Source organism: Rhincodon typus, chromosome 1, assembly GCF_021869965.1.
Source record: "Rhincodon typus isolate 14 chromosome 1, sRhiTyp1.1, whole genome shotgun sequence".
NCBI classification, from domain to species: Eukaryota; Metazoa; Chordata; class Chondrichthyes; order Orectolobiformes; family Rhincodontidae; genus Rhincodon; species Rhincodon typus.
In genome coordinates this window covers 149,871,465-149,884,438 of record NC_063332.1, presented here as the reverse complement: position 1 = coordinate 149,884,438, position 12,974 = coordinate 149,871,465, and the positions used below count along the sequence as shown (strand labels likewise).

Below are 12,974 nucleotides of genomic sequence, written 5' to 3'. Positions count from 1 at the left end.
CATACATATTCTTAGGGAGCCTGACAGGGTAAGTTGCTGAGAGGTTATTTCCCTGTGTTGGAAAATTTAGTACTAAGAAAGTGGATCTGAGAATCATCAGATTATACATGATCTCATTGAATGGTAGAATGGACTTGATGGGCTGAATGGCCTGTTTCTACGTGATCTGATCTCATGGTTTTATAACACCTCCTAAGACATGTTGGGCATCAAGGCTAACAGATGTTCAAGGTGTGGCTTCGATTCAGATATGGACTCTGCAAGAATTTCAACTGTTATTGCCATCCCTGCCTGGGACCTTTTAAATAGAGGTGGTTAAGTAACAGGTCCAACAATCTCATACACCCACCCTGGTTAGAGAATGAGATGCTAATGTCAATGAAATACTGAATTATTGCCGGAAAGTTAAAAAAGTTAATACAAAGCTCAGCATAGTCCATATCTTGAGAGTTTGATTATTGTGGACATCATTCAACAAAACTGAATGTTATGTGCCAAGTGGCAGCATGTCTTTGGCCCAATTCCTCCCTCTCTCCATAGAATTGCAATGACAGTCCTATCCTGATCTCTAGGGTATACTCATGTCTGTTGGAGTTGTGGTTCCTGTTCTCCTGCCATGAACAAAAGCAGATGGGTATTTGTGATAAGTGGACTGTGTGTTGAGAATGGAATGAACATATTTGAAAAGGGTAACTGTGAGGGATAGGGGTATTAGAACAATAGGGCATGGGTGAGTGATGTATTGAAATGGAGAATTGATAGATACAGTGTGGAGAAAGGAATGTGTATTTGCTAAGTGTATCAGTTAGAAAATGCTAGGGATATGAGAGAGTCATGGCCAATATGGTCACTTTGCTAGACCTAATGAGATCATTAAATCTGTTATGGCACTGTATCTAGCCCCTTGGCATCGTATTTCATGTTGAATAAAGGTTGGTCTTTTCCTTCTATCCTTCAACAAGAGATCTCTCACCTGTATTGGAAATCGGGATCCCTTAAATTTTTTTTTTGTATTTACTGTGTAACATGAGACTTAATTTAACAACTATTTCAGCAGTCAGTAACTTTCCAAAATTCTAGCATGGGGAAATAAAAGGGATGAACTATGAGAAACACTGAAGTCTCAATGTGCATTGTTAGGGTCAACAACATATCTGGCACCAAACCAATTATCAGTGTGTTGTTTGCAAAAATAGGAAGTATTTGTTCTTAGAAAGAATGGTAAGCAAACCCTCAGGTGAAGCTGGGTAAGACAACAGTGGTTATCCAGTATCATAAATAGCTGTACCCTGGTCATTGGCCAAAAGAGTTCAGATAATTGATGATTGGTACAGCAGATATGGTCAGACTCCAAAATAATATTTATCAATAGGAATAAGGGGGTAAAGAGGTGTATGAGCAAGAGCAGAGGGACAAACCGTCATCTTCCTGAGGGAAGACGTTCCTCCACATCACCCTGAGGGAAGAATAAAGACTGCTGCCACAAAAGAGGACAACACATTACGGACATGGGAGTGCACCGCTTTTACTCCACTATTCTAGGGAACAGATTATGGATCAGTGAAGCGTTCTCAGCTGGTCATAGTTGTAAATTTGCCTTCTTTACCTAATTAACTAATTTATTATATCTAAACTGCTACTTCTAATTAAACTATCAGAAAATTGCTACAAATTGTTGACTGCCTATATTACTTAATCCCAAAAAATCAATACCTATCCCTTAGTTTCCATCATCACTCCAGAGATGTGACTTAATATCTGGCTCCACAGAATGACACCACCACCACCACCACTCCCACCTCCACTGCCACTAACACGCTCCCTGTTTGGACAGGGAATGAGAGGCTAATACTGTGACTCAATTAAAGTGCCAGATATCAACAAGCACCCATTCTGCTAATAGTCCCACTGTTTTGCCAGGGATTAAATGCTGGAAATTCAGCTAAGGTTCTGTCATGGACACATTTTGATTTAATCAGTTAGTAAACAGAAAATTTTATTGAGATAATACTTTACATGTAAATACATACTGGTAAGAAGCATATATGTCATGGGGAGTTATCAAAATTTATGTCCACAATAGACTACAATTGAAGTAGACCATATAGCTTATAAATGATAGAAAAAAGACAACAACAGAGCTCAATCATTAAATCAGCGAGTTTGGTGTGAAGAGTTAAAGAAGTCTATTTATTAATAGAGGGGGATCCAGAACTTTGAGATGTGATGGTCACCTATTGTATTTGACTGTTTTGACACTCTTCTCCCCTCTCATCTCAACTTTGATTGTATACAGCTTTTTGCAAAGTTACATTTTAAGTTTGCATTTAAAAGGTTGAGTTGGTATAGGTTCTACAAAAAAGGTAATTTCTATAATATTACAGAAAGGAAGTGCTAATACATGATACACTATTTCAATCAATTTTATGTATAAAGCCAAATTTTAAGTTTGGTGAAAAGTTTTATTATATAATTGAATCTAATCCACCAACATCAGTTATCCACAAAAATTTTGCAGTCCACAAGCTAAGCAACTGCTACTATTTTATAAATGCATATGTCAGTTGTTCTGGAAATATAACTACCCAACTCTATTAACAATGTGATGATGAACAGCATCTTAGAGAAAGATCAAATCAAATTAACACGTAAGCTTTTAATAGTTGGAGACATGCCTGAACTTACAATTTAATGTAAAATGCAAATCAATTGCTGTATCTGATTTAAACAATGCTTTTACCTGACCTAGGTTGAAAATAGAGCTGAAGATGCACAATCCCTATTTGAATTGAAATATCAAGAAGTTGCAAAGGAGTTAGAACAGCTAGACTCGGTTGTGAAAATAAGGTAATTGTAAACAAATACCATTCTCCTCTTCAAAGTATTAGAAGAACTATGAATCTTCCCTATTCTGTAAAAATAAAGTAGGAGTAATTTTATCTTTTAGGTTACATGAACACAAGCAGAAACACATTGAAAAACAACAAATTTATGGAAAACTGACTGCTTATCAATCACTGCATTGTCATGAATTGGCTGACATTTCTGTCAACATTCACAAACCTGATCCAGCAGCTGAACTTAATGATCTATTTGACATCATTTAACAGACCTGAAGTACCAGAACAAAAATGGGATATGGTGCATATCTAAGTTGCACTTGTAAGCTGCAGCATTACTCCATAGCTATTGTAAATAATTGTAATTTCCCAGCTTTCCTGCGTGAATAATTTGAATTTGCAGATGGGGTCTTAAATCATTATGGATAAAAGAAGGCAACATTAATAGTTATAATTTAAAATCTTTGGGATTATGACAATGTGCAAGATATTCATAGCTCACTGAAAGGAACTTGTCCAACTTTCCATCCAATCAGTGTTCTAGTTTTAGTGGTTTATCATTTCGTGATATCTTCATTGTGCCATAGTTTTTAGTTTGACTATTCCAAAATACCCATTTTATAAATCTTGTCCGTGCTAGATATTGTCTTATCTCTAATCATTACTTATATTTTATATTTACTTCCCAATATCTGTTTGAACAGTACTGTAATAGGTGATTTGTGTGTACAGTACTGGGTACTCATTAAAAATGTACCACCCTGTGCATCTCATTCCACTTTGAAAACAGAGTTAAAAGTACTTTAGCAATTACACAGAATACACTGCACAGACACCAGCAGTTTAGCAGAAATAGTCTGTTCCAGTTTATGCTTTGCATTCTTGAAGCTTTTTTCTTGTGCAAGTTTAGTAAGCTTTTGCAAGCATCTAAGCTAGTTGCTACTACAGAAAGTTAGCCAAAAAAAAAAGATAAAGTAGGAAAAGCTTCTTAAGATATTTAAAAACAAAGAGCTGACAAAGTAAGCATGGATCCTATAGAAAATGAATCTGGGAAATTAGTAACAGAGGATAAAAGGACGGGAGACAACTGAAGATATTTTTGTGTCAGTCTTCACTACAGAGGATATAACTGGCATCGTGGAAATAACTATAAATCGGGAATTGAAAGGGAGGAAGGAACTCATGAAAATTACAATTACTATGGACGTAATACTGAGTAAGTTGTTGGAACTGTGAATCGACAAGTCCTCAAGTCCCGATGAATTTTATCCTAGGGTCTGAAAAGAATAGCTAGTGAGATAGTTCACGTGTTGTACTTAATTTTGAAAACTCAATACATTCAGGAAAGTTTCATTTAGTTTGGAAAATGATTGTAACTCCTTTATTCAAAGAGGGAGGCAGAAAAGAGAAATTACAGGCCAGTTAGCTAAACTTGTGTCAAAGGGAAAATGTTTGCAGCTATTCTTAAAAATGTTGTAACAGGGCACTTCAATAATACAAAGTAATCAGGGAGAACTGGCATGGTTTTGTCAAAGGCAAATCATGTTTAACTAATTTATTGGAATTTCTTGAAGAAATAATTTTGTACTGTAGATAAAGGGGAACAAGTGGATACATTGCATTTAAATTTCCAGAAGGCATTTGATAAGGTGCCACATCAAAGATTATTGCAAAAATAAAAGCTCATGGTTTAAGTGGTTACATATTGGCATGGATAGAAGGTTGGCTTGCTAACAGGAAGTAGGAATAAGTGTCTCTCTTTTTCAACTGGCAAGTTGTCAGAGTGGTATGCCTCTGGGCTGGTGCTGTTAGTATACAAGTATAGCAAATAATCAGGAAAACTAATAGAATGGTATGGCTTATTGTGGGAAATTGAATGCAAAAGTTATGCAGGGCATTGGTAGTTCAGCATCTGGTGTACTCTGTACAATACTGATCACTGTGCTTACAGAAGAATGTAAATACATTTGAAGCAGTTCAAAAAGTTTTCTAGGCTAATACCTGGAATGAGTGGATTGTTTGAGGAAAGACTCGGTATGTTATCCTCTGGAGTTCCTGAAGAGTCAGAAGTAACTTATTGGAATGCAAGTTCCTGAGGGGACTTGACTGGGTGATTGTTGAGAGGATGTTTCCTCTTAATGGAGAATTTAAAACTAGGGATCATGGTTTAAAAATATGACAGAAATGATTTTTTTTCTCTCAAAAGGTGTGTTTGGAATGCCCTTCCTCAAAAAGGAGTGGATGCTTAACAATTAAATATTTTGAAGGTAGAGGCAAATAGATGGTTGATTACCAAGGGGATGAAAGAAAGATAGGTCTACAGCATAGAATAAGACCTTTCAGCCCATTGAGTCTGTGCTGATGAAAAAGCACTGAACTATTTTAACCCCATTTTCCAGCATTCCATGATCGAGAACTTTTATGCACATCATTATAACATTATCAGGGATATACAGGGATGTAGAGTTGAGCTTATTGCCATGATCATCTTGTTTGTAAAGTAATCGAGATAAGTTCCATATTCTAACCATTTGTGTGAAAGAAAATCTTAATTTCCTGTTGTATTTATTCATTCATGGGATGAGGGTGTCGCTGGCTAGGCAAGCATTTATTGCCCATCCTTAATTGCCCAGAGGGCAGTTATAGGTTAACCACATTGCATTATTATTAACTAATTTGTATTTTTGGACCTCTACTTATTGGATTCTCACACTACTTACCTCTTACAGGCATGTGGCCAGTAGGTTCATTCTGGTGTTGCTTCATACTAGAATCCTTCTGTCCTTTTTTTCATTGAACCCAATCAATTTGTCTTTCTCCTGCATATTTATCTAGGTGCCTTTTAAAGGGATCAATGCTAGATAAGCTTTCCTGAGAAGTTAATCTGCAGCATATTTTTCGTTTTAGAAGTCACCAGTATCTGAACTGCTTATGCTAAATTTAGAAAATACCTTCTCGTTTTATTTGTATAGTATTGAGGGATTATCTTATGACAAGGGCTAAACAGGTTGGGACTCACGTGAGTTTAGAAGAATGAGTGATCTCATTGAAATATATAGGATTTGTAAGGAGCTTGACAGGGTAAATGCTGAGATGGTTCCCCTTATGGAAGTGTCTAGGACCAGACGGCATAGTCTCAGAATAAAGAGGCACCAATCTAAGACTTGAGATGAGAAAGAAGCTTATGGCTGAATGTCTTTGGATCTCCTTGCCCCTGACAACTATGGCAGCAGACTCCTTATGTATACTTAAGGCTGAGATTTTTGATCAGATGGGGAAATCGTTTCTTCCCTAACTACAACAGCCTCTAGCCCAGCAATTCTCTACTTGTATTTAGTTATGGCCTCGTCGATTCTTGGTTTCCAATTTTTCCAATGGTGGTTGTACTGTAGGTCTAGCCCCTTTGTATACAATTCTAAATTTTGTTCTGTAATTATGGAAGCATTCTTGTGAATGAAGCATCCGTGGAAATTTAGAGGTGCTATGCACATACAAGTTATTTACGTCAATCCTAACAAAACCAAGACACCTCCCATGATTATGGGAAAGGTTCTCGGGTTAGTTAAACTCTTGACGGTTCTGTTCCTACTGAAGATTACTCCAAGATCAAATGACTACAGAATACGTACATCGTTTACAGACTTCTCTCCCCCAATGTTGGGGCGTTTGAATGTTATGTCCGCAAATAGAGCAGTGAGTACTATGAAAAGTGTGTCTGTATGTATATATGTATATAGAGTTTCTGCACTAGCCCCAGTGAGGATTGCTATACTGCGGCAGTTTGGAAGGATCCGCCATCAGATGTCAGGCCTAAAAACATTACAACTTATGTTCTTTTTTAACTATGGTACTCGGGGAATAGAGAAGAATGACAAGTTCAGAACAATGCAGAAGTAGAAGTGATTTGGTAGAGGAGTATTGATAACAAAGTTGCTTTACAGGACTTTTAGCAGCAACACAGCCAAAACAAGGAGTATAATAGAAGTAGTAATGGGAGCTTGTCTGAAAGATACAGCGCTAATCATTAAAATCCCAATGTACACAGTCTAGAAAATCTGACAGGCAGAAGGCAACCAAGATGAGGAATTCAGAACATTTTCAGAAGTTTCTAGGATCAGCCGTAACACTCCTATGATTCGGTTAAAAAAAAAACTGCTTTGAAGCCAACCAAAGAACAAGTTATACTAGACATGCTATTGTGCAATGAAACAGCATTACTAGTCTCTGGTAAGGGGCATTCACTTCAAAAGAAAATCAACTGACCTCTAGCAGCATCATGTACTGTCTAATACAAACTCACTTGCCGCCATACAGGAAAAAAAAATCATTGACAAAGTGGTAGTTCAGATTCTGTACCAGATGACTGCAGTGATACTACCTACTCTGATACTACCTACTCTGCATCAGATTTGCAAACCACTTCTGAGCTGTTCAGTTTTGAACAAGTGTAGGTTGTGCCTGAACATTGCCAGACCAATCTCATTGATCCACAGCAATCAAATATTGCAATCTCCCAAATGTTTAAAGAACCGACTTTAGAATACACCAAGCACTTTCCATATCTCAGCAGCCAAATCTCTCAAAAGGACACCGTTGACAGAGAGGCAGTAGATCCGGAGCACTTGCTTAGCCAGCTACAAATTACAATAGCAAGTGTTTGACCAAAATAAACTTCAACAAACGTCCTAGTTGAAGTCACCATCCTTCAGTACTAGTGGTGAGAGATTATATGTAAATAATAAATAAATGCAAGGAATGCCATCAGCAAATGTATCCACCGTATCCTCGAAGTGCAACAAAAAGGCCATTGAACAAATCCCAGCATCGTCTTTGACATAGCTTCATCCACATTTTCTTCCCACCAACGAAGATTTGACTTTGGATGCCAAACTTGGAGTAGATGTTTGAAAGATGTTTCCATGAGTTTTTCGTTTGGAAGGTTGTTCAGATAGCTAACAGCTGCTCATTTTCTTTCCCCCAAGAAGTTGCATATTTGGGCATCATTTTCAAAGTTGATCCTCATCATTACTGCTCAAATCCAGCAGGTTGGGCACAGAAGTTTAACACAGCTGATTTTGATTATAGTAAGAGCTACAGTTCAGAACTTGACTGCAGACAGTTGGATCTAAAATAACTTTTGCTCCAGCTCCACCTCTGCGTGATGTAGATGTGTCAAAATCCTGAACTATTTGTATCTACTTTCTTTACACCATCTGTTAACAGAAATGGGGTCAGGATCTGATGTGTGGTTATTAACCCCACACACAATGATACGCCTGTACAATTCAACATGCTGCCTTAGGTTACAATTTCTCTGAGTGACTACACGGGGAGGGGTAGGGTAGCAAAGACAGAAGCTACTGGACTCTACTGCAGCAAAGAGGAGAAAAAGCAGCTGAAATTATAAACTGATTTTCTGTGTTGGAGCTTGAAGCAATGAAACTTGAGCTCTAAACCAAAAACTATCTAGTGGAATGACTACTTGATTAAATATGACGATTAGATAAAAAACTAAACGCTTGCCAAATAGCATTTTCAATTGCTACTCAATGTGTATTGGGATTTGTTCGGTATTTTTGCACTATATACAAACAATGCTGGAAAGTAATATGAAAAACTATAGCTACAGTTATTGTCCTCTTGCAATTTATGGTGCTGATTACTTATTTCATTAGTTTAATTTCATCCAAGTAATAATGCATGAGCCTAACAACTCAAGTGAAAGCTGCATGAACTCAACGAAACTGACTAAATTCAGCAACAATACTTTTAAAATTTCAAAATAAATGCTTACAAAGTAAATGAGCACATTAAACATTGAGAGAAGATACCCCTCCCTGCAATTTCCATCACAGTTTTCTACAGGTCCATCTAAAACAAGATTTTTAACTGTCAAGACAACAAGCTACATTTATATCTGGGTGTTGGCACTCAGACGCTACATTCAAATGCGAAACACTTGACAAAAAAAAGTTGAATGCAATTCAGTACTTCTCTCTAAATGTTTAATATTGCACGCATTTCACTTTCATACTTGGTGAGCCGAATTATGGAATGACAAATTCATCTGGAGTGCTGAGCTCGTTTTGGCCACTGCCTGTTGACATCAGTAACACTGCCAGCCACATGTACAGGATTAGCAAAACCAATTAAAATTGTTACCACATTGAATGTCCCTTGTTTAGGGTTTGCATTCAGGGATAAAAATATTTGAACAGATAATTAAATTCCAGAAGTGCTAAAGTACCACAAACTTCAGAGCACAACCAGTTTAGCAGAAATATCAAGATTGATAGGATCATATTAATGTCATTACTAAAATAACACCTATTACCAAATTCAAGGAGCAAAAGATCGCAACCAGTGTCCTTAGCACAAGCAGACTGTGTTGTCTCCACAAAGTTTGCCATTTTCCACAGCATCATCTGAAAGAACAAACTGATCATTCTGCCTTTATCATTTCAAAACCATCTATTTTACAGGATAGACTCTGTACTAATCACCACTTATAATGCTCTTTGTAACCTTCATGAAGGGTTTTTGGTGATTTTACAGAACAGTATTGTAAAACACAGGTGACTATGACTCAACTATCTTTATTACAACTCAGTATTTTTAGCTTTCGGGGCGGAGAGTATAGATCTTCTAGTAACTCCTCAGAAACTGACTTGCACATAAATATAGACTAGGTTTACACAGAGGATACTTGGTTGCATGTATTGTTGTATATTGAATGGGAGAGATTATTAAATGAAACAATTCAGACCATAAATCCCAAAACACTCCACTGGTGTTTCTGCGATAAAACAGCTGTCCCAACACTACAATTTTATTGACTGTTATTTTTCATATAATGTGCACACGACCTATCATGTGAAGCCAATTCAAATAAGAAATAATTAAAGGCATGAAGTGGAATCGCAGGAGGGCTAGTGATTGTTCAAGTGCTTGTAAATTGGGATAGAAAAAAAAACATTCCCAGAAAGATTATAGAATATAGATCTGCATTAACAGCACAGTTACATTTAAAATCAATTTTGCAGGATTCTTGTTTCCACCATTTTAATACTAATGACGCTGAACTAGGTACATGTGAGAATAACTGAATATGTGCCATGTAAGCTAGACATACAACAGAAACTGTAGTCTCAGATAGATAATGGGCACAAGGACTTTCTTTAAATATATAAAAGTAAAGAGACTGTATTCAATCCACTTCCATTTCTGTGCCCTGATTTTCTGCTGGCTTTTGCTGTTTGGTGTTGTCACCAGCTGCAGCATTAGATTCAGACTTTGGATCAGTTCCACTTTCCTTATTAAGTGGTCCATTCGCTTTCTCCTCTTTTTCTGGAAGTGGCTCCACTTTGGGTTTTGCTTGGTTAATGATTGGGTCACAAGTCGCCTCCAATTCCTAGATTAATAGGTAAATTGTAAGTGTGAAAACATTCAGAAACTCCTCACATCCAGTACTATAACAATTACAGGTAGTTCTGCTATGAAGCGTGTTTAATTAACGTGAATTGGCTGTAATGCAATTGGTGAACAGTGGACGCTGTTTGGATAATGCAAACTTTCTGCTGTACAGATAACTATTTTCTATAGCGATTTCCCTATAATGCAATTTTCTACACTGCAAGGTCAGACAAGAACGCGACTATCACATCATAGGAGAACTGCCTGTACCGTGGATTTTCACGGTGTACAGTAACCTTGTACATAAGCAAAGTAACAGCTCATGGTATCTAGGGTAAGTATACCAGTATGGATAGAAGATTGACTGGCTGGCTGACCGAAAACAGTATGCATGAATTTTTCTGTTTCATATTGGCTGCATATGACAGATGGGGTCCTGCAGGAGTCTGTGCTGATCCCTCAACTTGTTTTAAAAAAAAAATCAAAGACATTGATATAAACTAAGAGATTGAAAGTATGGTAGCTAAATTTGCAGATGTAACAGAGATAGGAAGGTACATTGTTAAAATGACGGAACAACTATATGGGTCTGCACCCTCATTGAGTCAGTGGACAAAAATCTATCAGGCGGAATATAACGTGAGAAGTTGCTCACTTTGGCAGGAAGACTGAATGACTGCAGAATTACAAGATGCAGAGGATCCAGTGTTCTAGCAAGTCACAAAAAGTTAGTATGCAGGTACAGCACAATCAGGATTGCTAATGGGATGCCAGCCTAAAGTATTATAGAAATTGAATAAAATAAGGATGTTACGCATCAGGGAGACCATATTTTGACTCTTGTTACAGATTTGGACTCCTTTTAAGGAAGCATGTAAATGTATTGGGGGCAGTTAACAGGAATTTTACTAGTTTAATTCTTGGAAGCAGACAATCTTATGAGGAAGAACTGACAGGCTGGGCCTGTTTCACTCAAGTTCAGAAGTACAAGAGGCGATTAGATATAAGTATACAAGATTTTGATAAGGTGGACATGGAAAGGATGTTTCTGCATGTGGCGAGTCCAGAATGAGGGGACACCTGCCCTTTCAGGACAGAGATAATGGGAAATTCAGAGTTATGCAATTTTGGAATGCAGCCTCAGAAGTAGTGGAAGCAGGTCACCAACTGTTTTGGAGGGTGGAAGTAGTCAAGTTATTTTATGCGGCAGAGGAATCAGAGATTACAAGCAATAGTGGAAATGAAGATTTCTGAACACAAACAGATCAGCCCTGATTTTATTAAATGGCTGAGTGTACTTATAAGGCCAAATTACCCACATTTGCTCATTTATAGTTTATAATATAATCAATCTTCTGTACTAAGAAAACAATGTATGGATTTCCAATTTCAAAGTGCTGGAAAAACTCATCAGGTCTGGATTTGAAGAGGGAGAAACATAATTAATGTTTCGAACCCAAAATGACTCAAGATGTTCAGAATCTGTAGATTTGCCCTGATAAATTGTTTTATTTTAGAAAAGAGAACATTGTAAATTTATGATATGAATCAAAATCATAGAACAATAAAATCACAGAAGGTGGTCTTTGAACCCACTGTGCTTATGCCAGCTCTTTGAATGAGCTACAATCAGTGCCACTGTAATCTGCAATTGAATTTGATTCTATTATGTCTGTGTTATGATATAGAATGCAGTGTAAAAACACTTATTTCTTGGTTCTTTCGTCAGTTACCTCAAAGATTGGTATCCTCTAATTACAGAACTATCTGCACTGTAAACACCTTCAAATCATTTACTTTATCAAAAGCTTTTGGTCTCCCCTTAACATTCCATATGCCGAGAAGATCAGTGCAAGCTTTTCGATTGTTTCCTATACAAATCAAAGTTCTGCAACCTTGGTCCATTTCTAAAATACCTCTACTGCTTCTCAGAGATCTTGACATTCTTCATGAAGTGTAGTGGCTTGAATTGGCCGCAACATTCTATCAGAGGACTATATAATGTTTTGCAAAGGTTTAGTATTGAAGTATGTGGCAGTTTTAATTTACTCCCCCATTCATAATCAAGAATAGTGCACAATTTACCAGCCATTTCAACTTGTCCTGCTGGCTTAAAAGTTTATGTCCACACACTTCCAAGTCTCTATTTCTGCAATCCTGTTAAAATTGTACGTTAAATTTGGCTGGTCCTGCCTCTTTTGTCAAAAAAAAAGACATTGCTTTAAATTTGATCTCCCAAAGCCAGAAGTCCTAGATAGGTATATGGAGGTCAAACTAAAACCAGTAAACAAGATACATAAATGTTAGACTTGCCATACAGATCCTCTTTTGCTTTAAAATTAGCCACCCTCCATTTGAGTATTTTTCAATTTTGATTGTCTCAGTAGTTTTGCAAAGGAAAACGAACAATGATATTCTGATTACTTCTTCCCATTGAAAAAAAAAGGATCAAGGTGGTTCTCTTGCACAAAATTAAGAATACACTTCCCATTTTCTTTCTATTATACTGTTTGCCACAAAAACTGAGTTCAGCCCTTTTCATTAGTCTGGTTCTGTCTCTTGCTTAAATTTGTTCTTTTCTTTGCAATATTTGGTGGTCTACTGCATACAATTAACATCGTAACAATTTCTCCATTATTCCAAATATCTCTCAGCCCTGAAGGACATCACTGCTTTCCAACGCTGTGACTATTTTTAATTTCAGCACCCCTTCCCGTCTTT

General features: G+C 37.0%; 1 protein-coding gene across 1 annotated transcript in view; it reads right to left on the bottom strand.

Moving 5' to 3' along the window:
• Nucleotides 1-1,964: 1,964 nt before the first annotated feature.
• LOC109928790 (heat shock 70 kDa protein 4L) overlaps nucleotides 1,965-12,974 on the bottom strand; it is a 75,450-nt gene continuing 64,440 nt past the window's right edge. Inside the window, exon 18 of the mRNA XM_048609535.1 lies at nucleotides 1,965-10,251. Within this exon, the coding sequence (XP_048465492.1) occupies nucleotides 10,048-10,251 (204 nt within the window). The 3' untranslated portion in view covers nucleotides 1,965-10,047. The remainder of the gene's footprint in view (nucleotides 10,252-12,974) is intronic.